We start from the raw sequence: 25,965 nt of genomic DNA on the forward strand, positions 1-25,965 counted from the left end.
AGATATATCACCTGCCCAGTAAAAGATGTAAAAGACAGGGGTTCCTTGTACCTGCTTCAGCAGGAAGATGAGCCTTGATGGGAACTTTTGGGTTTTGTTTTTTTGAACAGGTTCTGTTTGACCCAGGTCTCATCTCTACCATTCCATTCTCATCAATCTCCCTAATGCTGAGGGGAAAGAAAACATGAGGATTGCCTTATAGCTATTCAGGTGTCAAAGGCCCACCCTTCATGACCTATCTGCTGATTAGGCCAGGGCCTTGAATGTACCCCAAAACAGGAAGTAGTTCCTGCCCTACTCACCCCAGCCTTTTATTATGCTTTTATTTCAGATAACTGTCTCCTCTTCCCAGCTAGACTGAGCTAAGAGATGGGAGTCCACCGCACATCTTAGCTTAGGACAAATATATACCAGGACTGGTATGTATTATGCTCAATAAACATCCACTTGGTGGATAAATGACATTATTTTTTGGGCTGTATTTAGCACTGGAAGAGACCTAATGAGACCTCAGTGACATGCTGCTACTTCTAGGAAAATCCTGGACTGCACTGTCTAGAATACAAAGCCCAGGTAAGGAAAAAGTAAAGCTTCCCTTAGTCTACCTAGGAAGGTATACTTCCAGAGAGCAACCAAGTGGTGGAAGGATCAGAACCAATAGCCACAAAGCATTTTAAAACATATAATAGGAAATGTCAGAGTGCATAACTCTTAGTAAGAATAGTATTGAATCATAAAATTTGTTTCAGTTAATAAATACATAAATTTATATTTACTAGGCTACAGTGTAAACTGTATTTCTTACTGGAGGTCACAGTTAAAAAGCCCTGAACGCCATTGGACTAGAGATAGAGACTGAAAGAAGAGAGACTAAGGAGGAGACTGCTGCAGAAATGCAGCCTGGACTGCTGAGGATGAAGAAATATGGATGGGCTAGAGTGAGCCTCAAGAGGCAGAAGCTGAAAAAAAAAGGAGGAACCCTTCTATTTGCCAGGTCAGGGGCCCACCAGAGTATCTTGCCCTCCTCTGCATCCCCATAGCAGTACTGCCCCAGAGCATTGTCCTACCTGATTCTACCCACCAGAATGGGAGCTCTTCCTTCCAACGTCCACTGAGCACAGGGCTTGCACTCAGAAGATACAGTTATAAATGTCTATGAACTTGGATTTCAGAGAGAGAGGTGGCAGGAAGCAGTCAAGTCACAGGAAGAAGGAAAGGTACAGCTGAGTCTATCCCATGTGGGTGCTGATTCACAGAAAACACATCATGGAGAATTAAACCATTTTATTGCTTGTGGGTAAGGATGGACAGGCAGTGAAAAGCCTCAGTAGGGAGGGCAAACACCAGCTAGATCAAGAGGGGAGGGGAAGGGGAACCAGAAACAGGACCTTGGAGGGGAAGGTGAGCAAAGAAGACATCATTCTACTGCCCTTACAAGTCCTTACAGTCACTCAGGAGCATCTTGGGGCCCTTAAAGTATAGGGCTCTGGGCCTGGAGCTGAAAGCTGCTGGGCTCCAGGTTAGAAAGGGTATGCCTCTGGAGATCTAAGAGGAAAGAAAGGGAAGAGAGAACAAATCATCAGCAAGCACTGTGATACATACAGACCTAGGCTGTGGGCCCTGATGGGGAGGGACATAAAGGCCTGACTTGGGATAAGGAGCAACAGAGGTTGATGGATTCACAAAGAAAGAGGCAGAGACTCCATTCTACCCAATGTCAAACAATTAGGCAGCTGGCATCCAGGCACCATTCAGATTCAGCTTCCCCCAGATCCATGCCTTACCCCCACCTAGCTACCTTAAAAGTTCCCAACTACTGTTACTGTCTGGAAGACTGACTTCAGAGCCAGATGAAGAAAGAGACATGGCGAAGGTGGCAGCCAGGGGCAGCTTAGACTGGAGGACGTGAACGGAAGTCCTGCAAAGGGGAAAGAATCAGAGGCAGAGATGGTGATGGTGGGTCAAGGGGGCCCTCCCAGCACAGAACTGTCCTCCTTCCTGAGGCTAGGACTCCAGTCCCCTCCCCCTTTATCCTCCAAATATATAGAAATACCTCGGTGACTCTGTGTCAAGTAAAGAATGCCCAGTACTGCCCGTATGGGCTGCAACCCCTACCATACCACCCCTACCAGCCCATTTCAAATCTAAGATAGCTGAACTTTGGTCCCTAGTGCCTGGTCTCTGTGAGACAAATCCCTTCCACTACCACAAGCACCCATACTCCCTGACCTGAGGAGGTCGTGCTCCCACCGGGCATCCTGGACCTGTCCTGGCAGCCTCCAGGGTGTGACTTTTGCCCTCCTGGCCACTTTCCAGCTGATCCAACATCTGCCAGACCATGGGCCCAGGTAGGACCAAACCTCTCCCTCTCCAGGAGCAGCTCCCCCTCCCCACAATTAGCCTCTTCAGCACACTTGGAACCCTCATGTGGACAAAGATAGTTTCTCATGGCCTGGAGCAGAGGGCTTGGGAAGAAGAGCTTTGGAGGCAGGTGGAGTCAGCACAGGGAAGAGAAGGAAAGAGATAGGGATAGGAGAGGGTATCCTGGCCCGCCTGCAAAACAGGATAGACATAGAAAGGAAGGGGCCTCTAAAGGGAGATGTGAACAGATAGGTCCGATCCTGGTCCTACCTTCCAGCTGTGGGCCTGAGCTTGCCGCCCCTCAGTCATCTGTTTCAGCAGCAGCTCCTGGTGCTGGCCTGCGGATAAGAGAAAATGAAAGGGGGATGTTCTCCAACTTCCTTCCTTCCCCTTCTCTGGCACTGAAAACTAGGACAGAAGCATTCTGGTCCAGCTGTTGAGAAGTTTCCAAGCTGACTGGGGAGACTAGACTCACACCATGAGAGGTAAGACAAAATATTTGGCCAGATTTCTAGGAAGCTCAAGCAGTCGGAGCTAGGGTCATTTATTAGGAAAGCAAGAAGGCTTTCCAGAAAAGGGAACAGGTGACTTCATACCCACCCCCAATCTTTTACTCACTCAGCTGGTCCCGCAGCAACTTCAGTTCCTCCCGAAGAATCTCTGACTCCTCCCACAGCAGTTGCGGACTGCAGGGATGACAGCAGTGTCATTCTAAAGCCAATTAACAAGCCCAGAGGAGGCTACCAGAGTACCAGGAGTTCAGAGGCCTGAAGAAGGCGAGGTTTTGCCCATCACTTACTCATTCTGCAGCTCTTGGTGAAGGCCACTGGTAGCACTGCACTTTTGTGGTCCTGTTTGTATTTGGGCTCGGGCCTGTTGCTGTACCTGGCTTCGAAGACCCTGCAGTTCCCTTCTCAGCCCCTCCAGGCGTTGCTCCAGGAGAAGGACCCTTTGCTCTGGGCCCCCCTGCAGCAATCTTAGTGATGCTGTAGTGGGACAAGTTGGGGATCAGCCCCTCTAAGAACTTCACACATGAGCCTAGAGACTCCACTTACAAATCAAGACACAAGCACACACACAACAGGAGTGCAACAAAATGTGTTCACACATATGAGGCTGTGTATATGAAGAAAAGAACTGATCAGATACCTTCTAGCGCAGAGATCTGGTACTTCTGCTGCTCTCGCTCTTCCAGCAGGCCCTGCACAGCCTGCCTTAGTGCCTCAGTCACCTACCCAGGCAGAAAAACCACATGAGCTATTGTGTAAGGGGCTCCCCCAACCCCTGGTATCCTCATCTCACGCAAACCCCAAACATACTCACCTAGGATTCCATGCCTCACCTGAGCCTGGGATCGAAGCTGGGATCGAAGAATAGTAACTTCATCCCAGAGAGAAGATGCACTACGGGCCTCAGCCCAACTTAGTCTCTCTGGGACAATGGGAGTCTCTAGAGCCCAAGGCTGTTGAGCTTGGACTCCGGACTGGGGAGGCAAGTAATGAGGGGAAATCCAGGTCCCAGTCAGGTCTCCTGCTGAGGGAATAAGGAAGGGACAAGTGCAGAGCCTATTGGGGGGGGGGGGGGGGGGGGGGGCAAAATGTTTGTTCAGGAAAAGAAAAAGCTGGAATTTGGAAGGAATAGTGGACGGCATAGGCACTGGAAAAAGGCAGATTCTGGAAAGAGAAAAGGCTGAGGGATAGGTAGAAAAAGGGACAATACCCGCGGTGGAGACTCCAAGGGGATACAGCCTTTGCTACAAAAGAACAAATGCACAGGCCAATGAGTTCTGTCTTGCAGTCCCTTAACCCACATCCCCTAAACCAGAGAGCGGGGGACTCAGGCGCCCCCTCACCTTAATCCTGGCCACATTTCCGTCAGTAGCGTTGAGAAGCGCGTCGAGCTGCTCAGACCAGCTCAGGCTCCTACTCATAGCCTGCGGCAGGGGTCTGGCTCCCTGGCATCTTGTCCCTTGTTCTCCCAACTGTGGACACCCAAGGCACAGCCCAGGAAAGACCACAACGTCAGATCTAAAGAGGTGAGTGGGGGATGCAATACTAAAGGTAAGGATGCAGTATCAGACCAAAACTGCGCCTCTGGGACTAGTCAGGGGAGCAGCGTCCTTGGGGAACTGGAGGAAAAGCGGGAGGCCCTGATATGCAGATATCAGGTGGGAGTTAAAAGGTACCGAATCTTGGTCGAGACCTTTCCAGACGCACGACACTTGCGCCATCACACCGAACCTGTGCCAGCGACTACTGCCGCCGCCCGGTTCAAACCTTACGGTAGGCCGGGAAAGCCCGACTTCGCACTGGCCTCCGCAGCGCCACTTGGGAAACTGAGTTCACCCCTGCTGGAGACAGCTGGCGATGCAGGCTACCGAACTACGTTTCCCTGGAAACAACACGCGCAGTCTCTCTACCCACCACCGTGAAGCTTGCCGGGAAACCGAATCTTTCTGCTTCTATAGTGGCTGTCTCTAAGGACCGAATGAACTACGTGTCCCAGGATGCATCGCGCAGAGCCAACGAAGTCCCCCTGCCGATCCCAGTAGTTCTTGGGAAATGGAGTCCAAGCTGCCTCAAAGCTTAACGTCCCGAGTTACCTTGAGACTCCATTCCCCAGCAGGCTCAGCGTGTAGCGTGCGCTATGGAGCCGCAAGTCGCAGAGCTGAAGCAGAAGATTGAGGACACGTTGTGCCCTTTTGGCTTCGAGGTTTACCCCTTCCAGGTTGGTTTATCCCTACTGTGGTGCTAGGGCGAAGTGTATGGTTGGCTTCGGTGCCACCGGCGTGAGGCCCGGGAGTCCTCTGAACTTTCTCGAGCTCTTCTGGCCCCGTGTTCGTTTGACGTATCGGGACAGGGTCTCAACGGGCGCTTGGGTTAAACGGGTAGAGAACTGTTGCAGGTTTGTCCTTTTACCCTCATACAATGCCGGATTGATGAATAGGAGACACCATATGATCCAGTAACCCTGTGGCTTTGTCACCTACGTAATTTACAGGAAGAAAGGTACTGTGGGGCCAGAGTCATTTTGGAAGCTTCCCGAAGGAGTTGGGAGGAGGGCAAGGTCTGGAATGTTTGCATGGCTAGAATTTAGGTCATCTGATTAGCGAAGGGCATTCATGGTGTTGAACAACCAAACAATTGGCTGGGTTGTTCCATCTACCAATAAAAGGTTACATTCATGATGTTGCCAATCACCAGTGCTGGGCTGGGTATAGAAGGTATACACTTGCCTGACACAGAAGTCTGGCATCACCACCTACCCTTGTTCACATAGGTCCATTTCCCCATATCCAGTGCCCCCTGCACTGAGCCCTGTGCTTGGAAACAAAGCTAAATCAACTCAGCTTGAGCCTTTTGCTTGATGCTTAAGAGGCAGCCCACGTCCACCCCTTCCACTGAGTGGCACACAGCAGTGCTGGGAAAGGATTATAGAGGAAGAGGTAGGTTGGATCTAGCCTCAGAGAGGCTTCCCTGGAAAAAATGGAGTTGAACTATATATGAAAAGAGAGATTGGAAGGTTATGTACATCCCAAATATCAGGAAGAGCTTGAGTAAAGATGTTGAAGTAGTAGTGGTGGATGGCAGGTATGGGGGAGAGTGGGGATGCGTAGCTGGTGCAATCAGGTAGGCCTGGATAGGGGGAGCTATGGTATTGAACAGTGCCATATACAGCCCTGCCAATCATCCTAAGCTCCTCCTTCTCTCACCTCCCTAGCTCCACATACAATCAGCCACTGAGACCTTTAGCAATCTGTCTCCTAACTATCCCAGATCCATTCCCTTCCATTCAACCCATCTATGCTCTTGGTCCAGGCCACTATTTCTCATTTGAATTTCTGCAGTAACCTCCTTGCTGTCACTTTGCCTCCATTCCATCCTCCACACTGCAGCTAGACTGATCTAAAACTGATCATGTCAGTTTACTCCTTCAATCTTCAATGGCTAGCCCCTCATTGTCACCAAATTAGACCCATATTCCTCAAATTGGTAGTATTCAAGGCCAGCCACAGTCTTACTCCTACTGATCTCTCCAGCCGTCTCTCCCTCTGCTCCCCTCTACAGATGCTTCACTTCTGTCAAACTAGACAATTTGCTATTCTCCAACTATGCCTTGCACTTTTTACCTCTTTGTTTATGCTGGGACCTATTTAAAACACACACCAGATTCTCCCTCTCCATGTCAGCCTGTAAGTTTCCTTCCTAGCCTTCAAGACTCAGCTTCCAAAAAGCCTTTTCTAATTTCAGAGGGCCTTCACTGGCCCTGTTATTGCACTAATCACAATATAATCAATTTTTTTTTTGTTCTTAGTTGTTTATGAATTCTTTGTCTCTATTGTAACTCCCTGTCAGATTCAGATGCGTCCCCATAAACACACATCATACATCAGTAGAATTTCATTGGTTAAGATGGAGGCTGGGCAAGATGCATGAAGCCTTGAATGCGAAGCTAAGGTATGGGCCTGGCTAAGGCCTAAGTTGGCCCTCTTGTGTGGCCTGAATTTTCTCTGTTCCAGGTGGCATGGTACAATGCACTCCTGCCTCCAGCCTTCCACCTGCCCCTGCCAGGACCTACCCTGGCCTTCCTGGTACTCAGCACACCTGCCATGTTTGACCGGGCCCTCAAGCCCTTCCTGCAGAGCTGCCACCTCCAACCACTGACTGACCCTGTGGACCAGTGTGTGGCCTACCACCTGGGCCGTGTTAGAGAGGTGAGCAAGGCTGGCTGTAGCCTTCCCCAGCTTCAAAACCTGCATCTGCTTCCAGCTCCTCGAAGCTTAGTGCAGGATCTAGACCTGCCTAGGGCTAGGAGCCACTTCCCGGGCAGAAGGGTATCCTAAAGCCAGCCTTGACAATGTGATCTCTCCCTATTCTGCCTTCTCACCCCAGGCTTGGCCACCTCCTCTAGCAACCCCCCAGGTCTGAAATCAGTCTCACTCACCCTTCACTGATGGACAACTATATGATCAGATTTCCCTTGGCCTCCAAGTGAAATGGGAATAAGCCCAACATTCCCCACGCATCTCTCACCTGTCTTTGCCCTAGACCTGAAAGCTTTATGCTGTCTTTGGGGTCTTGAGGACAGAATACTCCCCCACTACACACTTTACATGTATATACACACGTACACATACACTGGGTCTCCCCAAAGCTGGGCCATATCTTCCTCCACATTGGGCCTTTGGAGGGCAGAGCCAAGTCACCCCTCATAAAGGTTTCTGAACAAGACTTTGTGTATTTCCCTTCAAACATGGGCCCTCCTAGACACAATATCGTTTTCTTTATGCTGGAGCCCACAACCCCATTCCAAGTTTAAGGTCATGTTTCCCCTTTAAACATGACTTCTGAGGACAAGGCCGTGTTGACACAACTTAAGGCTCTGTTGGACATGGTCATGATTCCTCTTGTGCTAAAAGCTTGCATCTTGTTCTCTATCACAGAGCCTCCCAGAGATGCAAGTAGAAGTCATCGCTGACTATGAGGTACACCCGAACCGGCGCCCCAAGATTCTGGCCCAGACAGCAGCCCATGTGGCAGGGGCAGCTTATTACTACCAACGACAGGATGTGGAGTCTGACCCCTGGGGAACCCAGGTCAGAGGGCAAATATGAATAGGGGCTGAGAAAGAAAAGGAAAATCCCTCAAGATTTAAAGTCCTAGGAGTTCCCTGGTGGCCTAGTGTTTAGGATTCCGGGGTTTCACTGCTGTGGCCCGGGTTCATTACCTGGTTGGGGAACTGAGAATCCTGCAAACCACGAGGCACAGCCAAAAGAAAAAAAAAAACATTGCAGGTGTCATTCTTCCACCTCCCCTGGGTAAAGGAATTGACGGGTACAATGCAGGACAAAGGTGCACCATGGTCAGGTGTCTGGTTCCTAGGGACACATGACGTCAGAGAACTAGTCTGTTTGCTCAGTCTTTGTGACAGAATGGAGGGGGCAGAGCTGTGATTAGACCAGTGGTGAGACTGGGAAGCTAAAGTTCAGCTTAAGGAACCTTTCCTTGTGGTCAGTGACTTCATGAAAAAAGTTGTCCAGGAGAGGGAATAGAGGAGTCCAGTCAAAGACTGACAGAGGCTCACATGTGGGCTCAGAATGAGAAATGAGAATGAGTAAGTGAACAAACCTAGCTTGCATTGCTGGTAGCTGGATTTGGTGCCAAGACAACCTCCATGACTTTTTTTTTTTACCCGCTCCCCAGCACATATCAGGTGTGTGCATACATCCCAGATTTGGGGGCTGGTTTGCCATCCGAGGGGCAGTGCTGCTGCGAGGAATAGAGGTGCCGGATCTGCCACCCACCAAGCCCCTCGACTGTGTACCTGCAAGAGCTGACCGGATCACCCTGCTTGAACGCTTCAACTTCCATTGGCGTGACTGGACTTACCGGGATGCTGTGCCACCTCAGGAGCGCTACTCAGAAGAGCAGAAGGCCTACTTTTCCACTCCGCCTGCCCAACGCTTGGCCTTATTGGGCTTGGCCCAGACCTCAGAGGAGCCTAGCTCTACATCCCAAGAGCTTCACTTTACCACATTCATACCCAGGAAGCCTCAGAATCCCAGCAGAGGCTGGCTAAGCCCCAGGGTCTCACCACCTGCATCCCCTGGCCCTTGATACCCTCCCTCCCCTGTGGGATCCTCATTTATGACAGTGGCACCTGCTGGGACTTATTTGGCTAGATAAGATTTTACTGGGTACAAGATGATCATTTTTGATAAAGAATTATAGTAGAGATCTTAAATGAAGATAACAAGGCTTAAAGAAGTTTGGTCAAAAGACCAAAGCAGATCCAGACTTGCCACCTGCCTTGGAATATGGGATTATTACCTGTTACCATTTCTCTGCAGTGCTTCAAGATGCTACTTGTTACAGGGCTTAAGAAGCAACTATCCCCTAAATAACGGTACCTGCCTCAGAGAGTTATTATGGAGACTGAATAAATACGAAATAGTGCCTGGCATATAATAAGCTATTATTAAAGGCCCCAGGAATCCTATACTGCTGCTCATAGTTCTTGCTTGTCTGAATACTGGAGGGGGTAGGTAGGCTGGGGTAGCCGTGTCTGGAAGGTGTCTAGAAGGGCACCACATGATATGCAGAAGGATTCTCAGTCCTGAATCTGCCCTAGCCTCAAGAGCCCAGGAGGAATCCACCTTTGCCCCACTGACAACCCTCCCTCAGGACAATGATATGAGGATAAGAACTACCCTTAAATCAAGGATAGAAACCCAGGGAAGCCAAGAGATGCTCAGCACTGTGCTTTTGACACAGAAAGCCTACCCTATGAACACCAGCGCTGTGTTTGTCTCCCCCTCCCCCTTTTAGTTCCAAAGGTACTGAAGCCTCTAACTCTGATCTTTTTACAGAACCAGTACCAGGCATTTATCAGAAGAGGCCAAGCTTCAGGTTTTCATACAGCCCTCCCAGTAGTGTAAAAGTAAATGTCAGTAATCTCATTGGGCTCTTAACCTGCAATCCAGCCTATAGCATAAATTGCAGTGCCTTGGCCAGTACTGTAGTAGGCCTTGCTCTTCTCCAGATATGGTGAAAGGAAACACCTTGCTTCGAGGTCCATTCTCTGTATCTACTTGCATTTCCCCTCAATATAATTTCCTGATTCTGAGGCACTCTCACACCTCATTTTCCCCTAAAGAGGGAAAGCAAAAAGTAAATTCCTCTTACACTCAAAGGCTAATGTCCCCCTAAAATGAAGAATCAACAAGGTCTCAGCTCAAGTTTAATAAAACTACAAAAGACCAAAAGTGATACCCTACTACTATACACGTCAGTTTGCCTGCCCCATAATACAGCTCAGGCCATTCCCTCCAGAGGAAGAAAGGCTGGCCTCCCCAACCCCTGCAGGAAAGGCCTGTCCTGTCCCACAGCACATCTGGGCTGAGTGTAAGGTCTTGTGTTTTAAGCATGACAATAGTACAAAAGAGGTTTTGTTCTCATGGCCACCTACTGCAGCCTGGCCCTAAAATGGCCCAGTGCTCACTTCTGCTTAGAGAAATATTCTTTGCTCTTCTGGACATCAGGCTTGATGGTATCACTGCCAGGCTTCCAGCCAGCTGGGCACACTGCAAGAGATAGGGTACTAATTAATAACCTGATCAGTGGTGAGCTCCACCCTCCCAAGGACAATTGGATGCCTCAAAACCAAATCTGAGCCCTAAAGAGCTTCAACATTCAGGCACCAGGAAGCCTACCCTGCAGTCTGAGATCATTCAGTCTTTTAGTACAGAACTATAAATATGTAATTTAATCCTCACCGCAGACCTAATTACTATGATACCTAATTTGTTCACAGGGTAACTGAAATTTAAAGAAATTAAGTAACAGCTTCAACTTTATGCTTTGTTCTAAAAATAATCTGTCTAAAGCATGTACAGCAAAATATTACTATTTTGTTAACAGTAGGTAGTAGGTAAATGGGTACTCATATGTTCTCTGTAATTTTATGTATGCTTCAAAAATGCACCTTTTGAAAAATAAGCTTAAATGCTCTTCAACAGATGGTGCTGGAACAGCTGGATTTCCACATGTAAAACAATGAAATTGGACATCTATTCATACCATACACAAAAAATTTACTCGAAAATGGATCAACAGCCTATATATAAGAGCTAAAACCATAAACTCTGAAAAAAACACAGGGTGGTCAAACTTCATGACCTTGGATTGGGAAATGTATTCTTAGATATGATACTGAAAACACAAACAACAGTAAAAAACATAAGGTAAATTGGACTTGATCGACATTAAGGACTTTTGTAGATTAAAGGACATTATCAAGCGAGTGAAGACAACCCACAGAATGGGAAAAAATATTTATAAATCATATCTGATAAAGGATTAATAGCCAAAATTGAAATCGAGAACTCCCACAGCTCAACAGACAACCCAATTCAAAAATGGGCGAAGGACTTGAAAAAAGACATATCTCCAAAGATATACAAATGGTCAAATAAACACATGAAAATATGCCATCACTAGTCAAAACTACAATGAGATACCACTTCACATCCCCTAGGATGGCTATAGTTTAAAAAAAAAAAAAAAAAAAGGAAAGTAAATGTTGGGAAGGATGTAAAGAACCCTTGGTATTGCTGGTGGGAATGTAAAATGGTGCACGTGCTGTGGAAAAGTTTAGCAGTTCCTCAAGAATCTAAACATAGAATTACCATGTGACCCAGCAATTCTACTCCTATATATAGCCCCAAAGTAACTGGAAACAAGGATTCAGACACCAGTTCACCAATATTTTAGCAATATTATTCACAATAGCCAAAAGGTGGAAACAACCTGTTAACGGATGGATAGACAAAACTCTGTGTGTGTGTGTGTGTGTGTGTGTGTGTGTGTGTGTGTGTGTTGGAATATTATTCAGCCTTTAAAAAGAATAATGTTCTGATACATACTACAGCCTGGATAAACCTTGAAAACATTATGCTAGGTGAAAGAAACCAAACACAAATGGATAAATACTGTATGATTTCACTCACATGAAATACCTAGAATAGGCAAATTCATAGTCACAGAAAGTAGAAGTTACCAAAGGCTGGAGGGAAAGGGGAATGGTAAGTTATTGCTTCATGGTTACTACTGCCTGTTTGGGATGATGAAAAAGAGAAACAGTGGTGACAGATGTACAACACATTGAATGTAATGAATGCCACTGAATTATGCACTTAAAAAGGTAAATTATATATAACCACAATAAAAATTGATTAAAAAAAAACTTCAGTGACTTGCCCCCATACCCAAGAAAAATATAAGCTAAAAAATGACAAAGCTAGGACTGTGTAAACCCTAACACTAAGCTGCTTCTTCCCTCTAGCAGCCCTTCAGAGATCTGAAAGCAGCAAGCAGTTTGCCTTCTCAGTGTTCCTTAACTCTGCCAAACAAGAATGCCTGAAATAAGGGGCAGGACCTCCACAGAAGGTCCTGCTTGTTTCACTAAGTAACTGTCTGCTATACCTTGGTAAGCAAAAGGTCCAAGTTTGAATCTTTCGCATACTTTATGCAGAAAAGCATAACCTTTCAACCTTTCCAACGATCCTGAGTTAGCAATGCTCCTTGGGCAAACCTGAGGAAAGTGAGGCAAGGGAACCAATCTCTGATTTTCCACTCTATTTGCTGTTTAGTCTTCTAGGAAGCATGTAGTCACCAAAGTCCAGTAATGGAGCAGCAAAAATCTCACTTGCTCAGGTGAAAGAGGGGAAGCCCCTTTCAGTCCAAGGATATCACAGCCTCAGATGTCAGACACTGCAAACAGCAGTCTGGGACCAAGGTATGGATGGAACAAGCACTAAATGGCAAACCCAGCTGCTTTACAAAATCTCCATTTGATTGTTACACAGTCATTAGCTTTAGTGGCACCAAAGGATTAGAACACAGGTCCTAAGCATAAACAAGCTTCCAAGAATAAAAAGCAACATAAAAGCAGAGACCAGACCCAGAGCCACTCCGTAGTTTGCCAGCAGGGAAACCAAAGATTCTTCTGTCCAGGAATACAAATGATACAAAGATAGGAGGAATAATGAACCAGAAAGAAGGACCTTGACAATTTAGTCTCCTTGGCACTAAAGCCTCTTGGCACTTAAGACTGTACCAATAATTAATGACAGGACAGAAAGATCCACACTTGGATGTTTCACTCATACCCAACAGTGCTGGTTTTTCAGAATCAATATGGAGCCCAGAAGAACTGGCTGAGTCCCACATTTACCAGCTTTCAAGTGCAGCCGAAGTACCACAACTCTCGCCAACACAGAAGGCTCTAAACAATAACTTTTTCAGCATTTTAAATTACTTAAGAAAAGGAGGGCTTTGAATTTGGATCCCAGTTCCACCATTAACTATGAATATATGCTGTGTTTAAATGTTGGTTTATTTGTCCTTAAAAATAGGAACGTAGGATTTTTTCAGTAAAAAATTTCTCTGTGGTATTTGTCAGTTCCACCCTTCTCTCTGCTAAAATGTAATGTAGTTCACTTAAAGACCCCTCCCCCCCAAAAAAGTATAAAATTCAAGATCAAAAAAAATTTTAGGTAAAAATAGGAACATAGGATATACAAATATAAGGTCATTATGTTGTACACCTGAAACTAATATAATGTTATATGTCAATTACATCTCAATTTTAAAAATAGGAATGCAGGGTTATTTGTCAAATAAACAACACATGACAGCACCTCATATAGACTGCTTGGTTGGTATTTACATGCTCTCAAGCAGGAACTATCATATTATAAGCCATAAAAGGCTGCGCACAGAAAGCTGTGCCTGTTCTAATGGGATGGGAAGCAGCAGAGAACAATAGAGTGTGAAGAAGCAAGCTTCACAGAGTCATGAAAGCTTGGGTTCAAGAGTCTATGCAAGGTCCTACCAAAGTCCAGTAAAGGGCCGACTTGGCCACTCCACAGCTCCTTCCATCTTTGTACTGAACTTCATTCTCCACCAGGGGGCAGTCTCAGCAGCTGTCTGCTCCTTTAATCCAGAGTAAAGCCCACACAGGCTTCTGCAAATGGTGCCTTCTGATTCCCATTACCTATTAGCCTTCCACTCTAGTCAAGCTAGCACTTTTGGGTCCCCCAAACAAACACCACTAATCCAGACTCTTAACTTCCACCTCCTTTAACTCACAAGATCAGAGCTGAAATGAGCCTTAGAGAGCTAGTCGGAACTACTTATTTTCTAGAGAAAGAAAATGAGATGTAATAAGACAAGAAATTTGTTCAAGTCCACCTGTGCACTTGATATCAGTAGCACTTGATCACAACCATCTTACCCTCAATTATATTAAGCTGGGGTGGGGGTGGGGTTCAAGATCCCCTTCCCCTACATACCCAGCACCTGCAGCAGTCTGAGGAGCTAAGTTCTTAAAACTCAACCCAGTTGGGATAAGGTTATCTCATTCCAAGCAACAACTACACTGGGCGGAGGTGGGGAGCTGTCAAAAGCTAAAGCCTTATAAACTCAAAGGCTGGGAGCACGTAGTTCAGGACTTTATCAAAACACTGCAATGAGAGAATATATAAGGAGAGAGGGGCTAGAGCAGTAAGAAAGACCTGCACTCTAGCAAATGCTAGATAAAAACCGTAAATTCAATCTACTCGGTCATGTTCAGACTCACAAAAACATCATCTTTCATCCTGAAACTTCTAACGAAGAACCTTGGTATTTCATCTCAAACCCTTCAGCCCTAACCCCTCCTTCCTTAAAAAAATTTTTATATTGAGCATATATATAGTTTGGTATTTGTTGATTATAAGTCTTACAAATACAACCACACTGCGCCAACACAATGGATTTTTAAAAGATAAAAATGTATTAACTGTTTCTACCTACTGTCTTTGGATAAGTTATCTTAGTCCTATTTTCATTTCCATTTTCCAAAACTGGTTGGACATTACCTTTTTAAAGATTTTTTTGTTTGATGTGGACTATTTTTTAAGTCTTTATTGAATTTGTTACAACATTCCTTCTGTTTTATGTTTTGGTTTTTTTGGCCACAAGGCATGTGGGATCTTAGCTCCCCGACCAGGGATCGAACCCACATGCCCTGCACTGGAAGGCGAAGTGTTAACCACTGGAGCGCCAGGGAAGTCCCTACCTTTATTTTTTAAAACCCCAATGAAACAAATATGGTCTACAGGGATTAACACTTGTCAAGAGCGGCATGGTTCATGTCTAGGTGTGATTCCCAGCCTTTTGTTTTGCCCTTAACATACCTATGGGATCCTCCTATACTCTTTTAATAAGTTGAATCTGTAGCAGTGAGTGATACTAAATGCTCAGGGCAGAAGCTGGGAATACGCGGTTGGAACAAGAAGCCTTTATATTCTCCTCCCTGGGCTTTTCCATTGCCCCACCCCCACAACCCACTATAATCCAGAGATGGCAACTTCCTGAAGAGACATAATCACCCTTTTCTTGTCTGGTAGACTTTGTTCCTACCATCTTTCCCACTCTGCTGTCCTGTCACCAGGGAGACTGACTTACCTTCCCCATGTTTGTCAGTAAACTGGAAGGCCTGAACTAGTCTCAGTGTCTCATCCACAGAACGGCCAACAGGAAGGTCATTTATGGTGATCTGTCTAAGGATACCTTTATCATCAATAATAAAAAGGCCCCTGGAAAAAAGTATTAAAGGTTTGAGAGAGACGGTACAGTTTTAGAAATTGCTTTCTTAGAATAGAGAAGAAATGGAAATAGGCTGGTCTCCCACACTTGCACTGGCCTTCCCCTTAGGCCCTGCATAAAAAATGAAATGAAACCATCATGCCATACACCTTAAACTTACAGTGATGTCTATCAATTATTTCTCAATACAACAGGAAAAAATATGAAATGAGAAGTCTCCACAGATCAGGGCTCTACCTTTCAAATAAAAGGTCCTCAGCCAATCAGATAATTTTCCTGATGACTGTCAGCCCCCCAGCAGGTATATACCTGAATGAGATGCCTTCATCGGCCTTTAAGACCCCATAGTCCTGAGCAATGGTGTGCTTGGGGTCTGATATCAAGGGAATGTTCATGGGTCCCAGTCCTCCTTGTTTCTTGGGTGTGTTGATCCTACAGCAAAAAGCACACATACAATCACATTCATTCGAACGCTTGTGTAGCAAAAGCATTAACTATAACTATTCCTTCTCCTGTCCAACATTCCTAATCTAACTCCCCAAAAAACTTCAAACTTTTTCCAGCAGTAAAATAACTGGCTGAGGACAGTTAAGGTCACCAGGGTACACTCAGCTGTAATCCAAGCTGCTTTTCCTTTGCTGCCAGGCAGTAAGAACAACAAGAGAAGTCAGAGCATTTGTACTCCTTCTATGAGGAGCCAGAAATCAATACTTGAGAAAGTCTATTGCCAAAGCCTCCCAGTCCCAGTTGCTGCTTAATTTAAAAGTCCATATGCCTGGACTTCCCTGGTGGTACAGTGGTTAAGACTCTGCGCTTCCACTGCAGGGGGCACAGGTTCCATCCCTGGTCGGGGAATTAAGACCCACATGCCACACAGTGCGGCCAAAAAAAAATACTAGTAGTAATTTAAAAAAAAAATCTCCATGACAAATGGACCAAGATGTTTACCATGCCAGGTGACAGAAGTGAGAATCCACAGAAGCACCAATCACTTGGCAGTTGAGTTTCTTAAATTCTTCTGCCCTATCACTGAAAGCAATGATCTCCGTGGGGCACACAAAGGTGAAGTCAAGAGGGTAAAAGAAGAACACAACATATTTTCCTGGGGGAAAAAAAAGCCCAAGTTAGCCTTTGAAACAGACTTCCTGGGACTTCCCTGGTGGTGCAGTGGTTAAGAATCCACCTGCCAATGCAGGGGACACGGGTTTGAGCCCTGATCTGGGAAGATCCCACATGCCGCAGAGCAACTAAGCCCATGTTCCACAACTACTCAAGCCCGCACGCCTAGAGCCCGTGCTCGGCAACAAGAGAAGCCACCGCAATGAGAAGCCCGTGCACTGCAACAAAGAGTAGTCCCCACTCGCTGCAACTAGAGAAAGCCCGCGTACAGCAACAAAAACCCAACGCAGCCATAAATAAGTAAATAAATGTATTAAAAAAAAAAAGAAACAGACTTCCTTGCTTTATAGAGAATGTAAACCTGAAGACATTTTCCTATGGAAAAAAGAAGGCTTTTTAAGTTGCTGGCAGACCATTTGTTAAAATGCCAAGATGCTCAACAGAGAAGACTCCTTACAGCTACTGTCAGAACCTCTTCCACAAGAAAAAGTTCCAGTTTCCATGCTTTATTTTCCTGCCTTCATGTTAGCTGCCAACTACAGATAAACACTGTTCCGTCTAATTTTGATCTTCTTTGGATAGTTAAAAACAGCACAAACACCAAGTTCTCCAGTGAAGAAAAAAAGCAAAGATGCAATTATCTACTGGACGGTCTAATGCCAATGCTTATATAATCAGTGCCCAGAAAGAGCTGAATTGCTGCATTCTCTAATGCAAGGCAATAAGACCAACAAGAGAAAGTCAGAACCTCTGCAATTCTTCCACAACGAACCACAGTAACGTGACGGGTAAGATTTGTTTATTTATTTATTTATTTAGGCTGCATTGGGTCTTCCTTGTGGCTTCCTTGCGGCACGAGGGATCTTCCTTGCAGTGTGCACGGGCTTCACTCTAGTTGCAGTGTGCAGGCTCTGTAGTTGTGGCACGCGGGCTTAGGTTGACCCGCAGCATGCCCGCAGCATGTGGCATCTTAGTTCCCCAACTGGGGATTGAACCCACGTCCCTTGCACTGGAAGGGGGACTCTTAACCACTGGACCACCAGGGAAGTCTCTGATGGCTAAGGTTTAAGTGATCACCTGAATAACCACAAACATGTTTCAAACAAGCCTGATAGGACAAGCAAAGAAAAAATTTATAAGGCAAAAGTTCTAAAAATTCTCCTGGTAGGTAACAGAATTTCTAGTTGCAATTTTATGAAACTCATTCTGATTACCAATTGAAGTATTCTAGATCTTCAACCTGAGTGCAGCTTCTCACCATACCTAATGGGCTGAGCTATTTGGAACAATTCCAAATATTCACTTATTTCCAGATAGCAACAATGTTTGAAAGTCAAAAACAAGCAGGTCCTTTTGACATTCACTTTGAAAGCCAAAATCACTATAAACACACTCACCTAAACAACCTTCCTCAGGAGCTTTGCCTAACAAGCTCCAGCAGGTCAAGCCCTGGAGGGCACAGAATAGCTCTTCCTAAACCTCATGCCTTTGCCCTTGGGCCACGGTCACCTCCCTATGGTGCGCTACCTACCTTGTTTGCCAGGAAGAGCTTCTCTCCATAGGGCCCCACTTAACTGCTCTCATTCCAACCAATATGTGTAATTTGTTAAGAAACCTAGTCACAGGTTCTACCCAAAAGCTGACTCTAGGAACCGACTGCTACACCACCAAGAAAGGTATACTGGACACCTGAGTTTCAGGTTTGCATTCTAAGGAATTTGTATTTTCAATTGTCCCAGAAGACCCTGCTGCTCCAAGACTGCAAAGTAAAAAGAGCCTCATTAGAACTTGCTAGGTGTCTACTTGAAACTATTTAGCAGAAAGGAGAGTTATTCTAATTGTGACATCAATTTTTCTCTGGGGGCAAAATAGTCAAGGGAATGTGCCTAAGCCCTTTGCCTAATATAGCAATCATGACACACATATTTCTTTTTTTTTTTTAATTATTTATTTATTTATTTTTGGCTGTGTTGGGTCTTTGTTTCTGTGCAAGGGCTTTTCTCTCGGTGCGCGGGCCTCTCACTATCGCAGCCTCTCTTGTTGCAGAGCACAGGCTCCAGACACGCAGGCTCAGTAGTTGTGGCTCACGGGCCTAGTTGCTCCGCGGCATGTGGGATCTTCCCAGACCAGGGCTCGAACCCGTGTCCCCTGCATTGGCAGGCAGATTCTCAACCACTGCACCACCAGGGAAGCCCAAGACACGTATTTTTTAAACTGAACTGAATATACAGTCTCACAGCTCCAAAGACTTGAGGTCTGAGACTTTAAATTGTTGAAGGCCTTTTATAACACGATAATGAGAATATCTCCAATAATATAATTGAGGAGCAATACTGGAAAGATAATAAAGATATATGTCCAGACTTAATGAAGCATGCGCTTTCTCCAGAAGCAGTTTGGCCTTAGGATATCTACCCTATGTTCACTGATGATAATCACCACTTCAATAGGAAGACAAAGCCTCTTACCCTAAAGACACAGGAGATATAAAAATCATTTTACAATCAAATATAACAAAAGATACAGAAAATGAACAAGCCATCCCTAGACTGTAACATAATTCCATATTAATGAACCTAACTACTCTTACCTTTGTAGTCAGATAGGCTGATATCTTTGAACTGACCATCCGGCATTACAGCAGTTGCTTTGAACTGGGGGGCATGGTGCCCAATTTTGGCATTTCCTGAAGACATATTGCGATCAGCTGGAAAAGATAAAAGAGGAAGTCAATTAGAAACAAGCCTTACCTTTCTAGATAACCAGCAACTTTCATCTACTTAGAGACTTAGCTGTAGAAAGTGTCCAGTGATGCTGAATATACAATAACTTTTATTTATACTTATTTGGCTGTGCCGGGTCTTCGTTGCAGAGTGCAGGATCTTTAGTTGCGGCACGCAGGATCTTTAGTTGCGGTATGCGGGATCTAGTTCCCTGACCAGGGATCAAACCCAGGCCCCCTGCATTGGGAGTGCGGAGTCTTAACCACTGGACCACCGGGGAAGTCCCTACATTAACTTTTATAATAGTAAGAAGCATGAACCAAGCTTTCCAACTTTTCAAACAAAAATATTACACATCTCTGAATCTCAGCTGTTTTCATTTTTTTTTTGTATTGTGCATTTGAAGTTAATTTTTGTTTTTATTTTTTTACCTTTTATTGGAGTAGAGCTGATTTACAATGTTACGTTTTCATTTTAAAATGGAAATTTCTTTATCAATTGGAGTAAACTCTTACTGTTCCTGAACCATCATTTGTACAATTACATTTTCTTCTGTACTTTCATTACACACATGCAGAGAGAGAAAGAGATGGAAACTCTCAAACCTGGACCCAAATGCACAATGCCATAAACACTGAGCACCTGACTCCCAGAAGCTGCCATGCTGCCCTTTCCCTGGACTGCACCTCCATCTGCCTTCAGAATGTGGTAAGCACACTTTGACCTTTCTCCAGGTAGATTTGCCCAAGACAGCACATACCCTAAAGCCAATCCAACTTTTTCAAGGCGCAAGACCAAGATTTATGGCATCGGCTCTATTTCAAAATTCTAGGTGTTGTGTTTAAGGCCCAGAAGTCCTTTCAAAAGTGGGTTTCTTACCTCGGGGCCAAGATCCTGGGGCAGTAATAAGTAGCACAAGAGTCAATTTATTGCCAAAGAGTAATGTTACACTGGATTCACCCAGGTCAAGACCAAGATAATAAGTTAAGATTTAACCCAGTAAGTCATCAGTTTGAAAGTGCCAAGAAACTAACTTTTCAAGTCCCACAGTTCTTGGTTCATAATACCACAACCAAAAGAAACGTTGTAAGCATCGATTGTCACAAACTTTTTACCGCTTAACACCTTTAACAGCAAACCAAAAAACCAACCAGCAAGGCACAAAGCAACTTGGCAACCAAACACAGGATGTGACCCTAACATAAATGGCTTTCTTGTCCAAACCTGATTTTCCAGGGGGCCCCCATGACCACTAAAGCACAACCAATGGTGGGGGGGTGGGAAGCTGCTGGACTTCCAGTCGGTGTGTCCCCTTCAGGAAATCTCCCCTTGAACTTCCCTGGAGGAAGCCACTCCCCAAAAACTCACTTCAGGTACCCTCCCTGCCACTCCCATCATCACCCCCACCCTAGCACTTAAGAAAGCACCAGCAGAAGAGTGCGCAGTCTTCACCGAGGGCATTTAGGATCACCACAAACCCCATTCTGCAGATAGAGAACTAAAGACGGAGAACGGAATCTTAATATCTGAAGCTCCACTGCTAGTCACAGCTCAGGACCGAGAACAGCATTTCCCCCTAATACACGACAGACGGACAAGTATCCTCAGTTCCTAATCAGTTTGCAGAGCCACTCTAGAAGCTTCCCGAACCTGCCCCCCCACCCCACCCCACCCGCAGGAGACCCCATCACCACCAAGCCACGGCAAGCCAATCAGCGCCCTCTGCTTTGGCTGCCGGGGAAAGAGGATACTCAAACCGCCGTTAGCCTCGGGTTTCAACCACGTTCCCGCACCCACAAGGGGGTCCAACATGAGGGCCACCTCGCCCGGCCACCTTCTCCGTCAGAGAACCCCAGTTGAGCTGAGCAGGCCCCGAGGAGGAGGAGGAGGAAAAGACGACGACCGGGGCGTGGGGCGCTGCGGTCCGCGGAGGCCGCGCTGCCCATATACTCACCACTCCTAACAAGCCACAAAAGACAGTCAGGAAGCACACACACAAAGCGTGCGCGGGGCGCTAGCCTTTATATCCTGTAAGGCTCTCGCGAGAGTCAGGGCGAGCCAGGGGTGCGAGCGGGGGAGAGGGAACGGGGTGGGGTGGGGGGGAATCTGGCCCGAGCACCGCCCCGACCCAACGCGCCCAGCCAGTATGACTCAGCGCTTTCCCTCGCTGGGGGCGGCCTCGCGGACTACCAATCCCCCCCCCGCGCCGCCGAGGCTTGAGGCGTTCTTTTGATCACTTCCAAACCCGAACGCCTCCGCCTTGCTCTTAAGGCCTGAACCAGAGTAAGGGTTCTAGCTGCTGCCCACGGAAGACCACGTCTAACCAAGCCCTAAGAACTATCTCTTCAAATATTTCTCAAATATTAACCCCCTACACCGATTCCCGCAGCCTCTGCTCTAGTGCTGATCCTCAGTAACCCTCATTGCTTAGAGAGCCTCCCTTTTATTGTTCTGATTAACAGGGTTGCTGCTCTCTATCTGCTATCCATGAGTTCCCATTCCATCCATTCCACGGCGGCTGGAGGGAATCTTTCTGAAATCTGATTTTGTCACTCACTCACTCACCCCTCTTGATTTGTGGGTCATAAAAACTGGGGCTCTGTATTCCTGAGTTAAAACTCTTCATTGTTATTTTATGTGTGGCCTTCATAAAAGAGTCTTAATCCATTAACCTTACTTTTCTCGTCTGTAAAATGGGAATACTATTCTTTGTTGAAATCATCTCTGTAGTTTATTTAGCACAGTACCTAGTTCTTATTATACACTAGAAATGTTAGCCATTGTTACTACTGTAACTCTTCCTTGCTCCTATATTGTAACACCCAGAGCAGAGTGTAGCTGTTTTAAGACTTAAGGCTTTTGTTCAAGCATGAGGAACCCATTCTCTCTTATTTGACCTACAGAAAACGTGTTTGAAGACTCTGCTTCAGCTGAGTCTCAGTCTCAGTCTTTCAGCTGAGTGAAATTCTTTCACTCATCCTCAGAATTGACCGTTCCCTCCTTTCTGCCCAAACAATAGACTGTATTGCAAAAAGAAAACTTTTAAGCTATTTTACTTGTTTATATGTCTATCTCTCCTTGTTAGACTGACTTTCTGGAGGGTAGGGTTTGGGTCACAACCATCTCTGTGTCCCCACGTCACAACGTAGCACCTGATATAAAATAGGAGTGTTTAATAAATAGTATTGTGTCCCCATTCTGCCCCCAACCCCCACTATCCTCCTAACTCCCTTGGACATTATAGCAGGAAAAGAAATAGGGAAGTGCTGTGTCATGCTAGCTGAGCATCTCAAAATTTTTTGGCATTTATCATCCTACCATGCAACAGTAGTGATTTTTTTTTTTCCTTCTCTGCCTGAGACTGAACAATTATTTGGCCATTACTCATCTTCTTCTTGAGGACTCAGGGGAGACAGACATTCAGAGCTTAATAGTGGATGGTTATTGCTGTGAGCAGGTTAAACCAACAACACACAGTCCTACTTCAGCCAGAAGAAAATTACCATTTATTGTATCTACCATGTGCCAGGCCCTGGGCTGGGCACTTGAGCTTATTTGTCTCATTTAAGAACCAAAAGAGTTATCCTGGCCCAGGGAAATATTAACATCCAATCCTCCTGGGAATATAAAAAAACAAAATAGCAGAACAATTATGACAAGAGAAGAAATCTGTTGAACACTTGTCTGATTAAGTGATCGTAGAATCTGTTTCCTCAGAGAACAGTAAAGATTTTGGAAATGGGGGCAGGGGAACTTTATCCTTCTACAGGACCTTTGTCCTCCCTTGTTCACCAAGGGAAGGATTTTATCTGTTTTATTTATATTTGTAGTACCAGAACTTGGCACACTAACTGGCCTAGGAGATGTGCTTCATTAATTTTGGAGTGTATTGCAGATTTTTGAGATGTGGAGTTAACCTACTTGAACCACATTTTAGGAAGATGATTCTAGCAGCTGTGTGATCAATGTAATGACTAGGAGACAACAGGCAAAGAGACCAACTGGGAGGCTACTGCAATGGTCCAGATTAGAGAAGTCTCAGAACTGTAAAATGACATTGGCAGCAGAAAGGGAAGAAGGAGAGAAAGAATATTTCTACAGGCTTTTGGATTGATTGCATTTAGGGTGAGATGAAAGAGGAAGTTCAATCTGATTCCTTGGTTTCATATCTTGGTGCCATGTGAGTAATGTCATTAACCAGTGATGTAGGAAACACTGGAGGAGGAGAAGTTTTGAGGTTAAAAATAGTGATGAGGGCTTCCCTGGTGGCGCAGTGGTTAAGAATCCACCTGCCAATGCAGGGGACACGGGTTCGAGCCCTGGTCCAGGAAGATCCCACATGCCACGGAGCAACTAAGTCCGTGAGCCACAACTACTGAGCCTGTGCTCTAGAGCCCGCTCGCCTAGAGCCTGTGCTCTGCAACAAGAGAAGCCACCGCAATGAGAGGCCCGCGCTCCACAACGAAGAGTAGCCCCTGCTCACTGCAACTAGAGAAAGCCCCACGCGCAGCAATGAAGACCCAACGCAGCCAAAAATAAATAAATAATAAAATTTTTTTTAAAAAATGATGAACATTTATCGAGCAGATAAATACTGCTATAATACTGCTAAAATACTACCTATTTTATAGATGAGATGCCTGATGCCCAAAGAATTTAATTATCTAAAGTAACAACTAATAGTGATACCAAGCAGGGCCCTGTGGGGCTTCTGGACACAAAGCCTTTCTGTGTCCCCCATTCCTTTGATTACAGGAAATAGCCTTCATTCAGCCTCCATGACCTTCCCTGAGTTCCAATGGGCAGATTCAAGCAGTTTTTAATTAGGGAAGGGAGGGGATTCGACAAGGGAGAAACAAACAATCAAGAGAAACAATAATGCAGCCTTGGGGCAAGGTCCTGGTTCCCCCTCAAAGGATACACACAACAATGTCTTTGAGTTTTGCAGATTCTGAAACCCCCTCCAGGTGGGAGAAGTTTAACAATGGTATGCTGCCCACAGGCACATAGACCCCAGACCAGTTGGAACTTGAAGGTTGATGATGCTGACTCCTGCTTACCTCACCACCAACCAATCAGAAGAATGTCCACAAGCTGATCATGCCCTCGGTGAACCATTACTATAAAACTTCTCACTACCCTCTCCAAGTTGGGACACATGGTTTTGAGGGCATTAGCCCACTGTGGCCTCCTTTGCCTGGCAAAGCAATAAAGCTATTCTTTTCTATTTCACCCAAATTCTGTCTCCGAGCTTTAATTTGGTGTCGGGGGTGGTACAGAGGCCGGATTCGGCCTTCAGTAGGTTTTTGGAGCCAGATGCCATCCCAAGGCAGCAAGAGCCATCATGTTGCACACTATGCAGGTGTCACATTTACATAGATTGGGACTTCCCTGGTGGTCCATTGGGTAAGACTCTGAGCTCCCAATGCAGGAGGCCCAGTTTCGATCCCTGGTCGGGGAACTAGATCCCACGTGCACTATGCAACTAAGAAGTCCACATGCCGCAACTAAAGATCCCGCATGCCACAACGAAGATCCCACATGCCGCAACTAAGAGCTGGCACAGCCAAAATAAATAAATAAAATAAATAAATAAATATTTTAAAATTTTTTTACATAGACTATAATGGAGTTGTGCCTTATCGTGGTTTGGCCAGGCTGACTCTGGAGTCTAACTTATTACTGAATCCTCTCTTAAAGGAGGAAGATAATCAGTTTGGTTGAGGAGGAAAACATCATGAGATGCTCACAAGACATCCAGGTAGAGGTATCCAGAGGTCACTGTTGGAGATGTAGATTTGAAAATCAGCAGCACAGAGGTTTAGTTATATATTTATTGTTCTTCTATTTACAGGAGGCCTATTCTCTGCTAGGTACCAGACATGCAAAGATGAATAAAATACCAACTACTGAGGTGTTTTGAAGGATCACTAAAGAGTTAGCTAAGGAGAAGAAAGTGTGGAAAGAGCTCCAGGCAGAGAGAAAACAGCAAAAGAAGTGGAAAACAATATATAGTTGGGGAAGTACAAAAAGTTGAATATTAGCAGAATGTTAAATGCCAAAGACTAGAATGTAGAGGCAAAGAACAAGATTGGTTATGATGTACCCCATAAGCTTGCTGAGGAGTTTGAATTTTATCCCAGGGGGCAAATTGAATATGGAAGTACAGAAAGAAAGTACGAGTTTTGAATAGGAAAATGACATCAGGTTGTATTATTTATCATTCTGGCAGCTGCAGTGAAAATAGATTTAGGGGAGCAAGAAGATATAGGATAAGGAGACCAAGAAGGAAGCTACTGCCATGATTGGGGAGAAAGAGGTCAAGAGCCTGAGTGAAGGCAGTAGTGCCAAGTGTGGAGAGATGGGATCAGATGGCAGAGTTTGTAAGATCTGGCATCAGTTATGAGAATTGAAAGAGAGGAAGGAGTCAGGATGAATCCAGGGGAATTGGATGAAGATGGTGCAATTCACAGAAATGTAATGAAACAGATTTTGGAGGAGATAATAAGTCCACTTTGGACATGCTGAATTTGAGATTCCAGCAGGAGATAGGCAGGAAGAAAGTTGGAAATGTGGAAATTGAGTGTAAGCCTGTGGGAAGGCAGGGACCC

General features: G+C 45.5%; 3 protein-coding genes across 4 annotated transcripts in view; 1 reads left to right on the top strand and 2 right to left on the bottom strand.

Moving 5' to 3' along the window:
- CCDC163 (coiled-coil domain containing 163) overlaps positions 1-4,623 on the bottom strand; it is a 36,953-nt gene extending 32,330 nt beyond the window's left edge. The window contains 8 exon segments of the mRNA XM_036854979.1: positions 1,446-1,545; positions 2,632-2,699; positions 2,980-3,037; positions 3,040-3,072; positions 4,081-4,124; positions 4,127-4,151; positions 4,214-4,342; positions 4,547-4,623. Of these exon segments, the coding sequence (XP_036710874.1) occupies positions 1,446-1,545; positions 2,632-2,699; positions 2,980-3,037; positions 3,040-3,072; positions 4,081-4,124; positions 4,127-4,151; positions 4,214-4,342; positions 4,547-4,591 (502 nt within the window). The 5' untranslated portion in view covers positions 4,592-4,623.
- A 260-nt stretch (positions 4,624-4,883) lies between these two features.
- On the top strand, positions 4,884-9,360 carry MMACHC (metabolism of cobalamin associated C). Of its 2 annotated transcripts, none has more exons than XM_036854934.1 (4): positions 4,884-5,088; positions 6,881-7,075; positions 7,805-7,957; positions 8,565-9,360. In XM_036854934.1, exons 1-4 carry the CDS (start codon positions 5,008-5,010, stop codon positions 8,976-8,978), a joined length of 843 nt encoding a protein of 280 aa, XP_036710829.1. In that variant the 5' UTR covers positions 4,884-5,007; the 3' UTR covers positions 8,979-9,360. The 2 variants fall into 2 exon arrangements, with proteins under 2 accessions (XP_036710829.1, XP_036710839.1); XM_036854944.1 differs by having other exon boundaries at positions 4,897-5,088; positions 7,805-7,846.
- PRDX1 (peroxiredoxin 1) lies at positions 6,539-21,461 on the bottom strand. The gene is made up of 6 exons (XM_036854955.1): positions 21,309-21,461; positions 19,222-19,338; positions 16,461-16,614; positions 15,822-15,944; positions 15,372-15,502; positions 6,539-10,444 (listed from the first exon to the last, which is right to left on the bottom strand). Exons 2-6 carry the CDS (start codon positions 19,325-19,327, stop codon positions 10,359-10,361), a joined length of 600 nt encoding a protein of 199 aa, XP_036710850.1. The 5' UTR covers positions 19,328-19,338; positions 21,309-21,461; the 3' UTR covers positions 6,539-10,358.
- Between the last annotated feature and the right edge of the window lie 4,504 nt (positions 21,462-25,965).

Source organism: Balaenoptera musculus, chromosome 1 (assembly GCF_009873245.2).
Source record: "Balaenoptera musculus isolate JJ_BM4_2016_0621 chromosome 1, mBalMus1.pri.v3, whole genome shotgun sequence".
NCBI classification, from domain to species: Eukaryota; Metazoa; Chordata; class Mammalia; order Artiodactyla; family Balaenopteridae; genus Balaenoptera; species Balaenoptera musculus.

Excerpts from the sequence above, each read along its gene's own strand:
- MMACHC (XM_036854934.1), top strand. The coding sequence starts at position 5,008 with ATGGAGCCGCAAGTCGCAGAGCTGAAGCAGAAGATTGAGGACACGTTG. Across the intron at positions 7,076-7,804 it reads ACCTGGGCCGTGTTAGAGAG|AGCCTCCCAGAGATGCAAGT; the intron begins GTGAGCAAGGCT and ends TCTCTATCACAG. Across the intron at positions 7,958-8,564 it reads CTGACCCCTGGGGAACCCAG|CACATATCAGGTGTGTGCAT; the intron begins GTCAGAGGGCAA and ends CCCGCTCCCCAG.
- PRDX1 (XM_036854955.1), bottom strand. The coding sequence starts at position 19,327 with ATGTCTTCAGGAAATGCCAAAATTGGGCACCATGCCCCCCAGTTCAAA. Across the intron at positions 16,615-19,221 it reads CAGCCTATCTGACTACAAAG|GAAAATATGTTGTGTTCTTC; the intron begins GTAAGAGTAGTT and ends TTTTTCCCCCAG. Across the intron at positions 10,445-15,371 it reads TACTGACAAACATGGGGAAG|TGTGCCCAGCTGGCTGGAAG; the intron begins GTAAGTCAGTCT and ends TATCTCTTGCAG.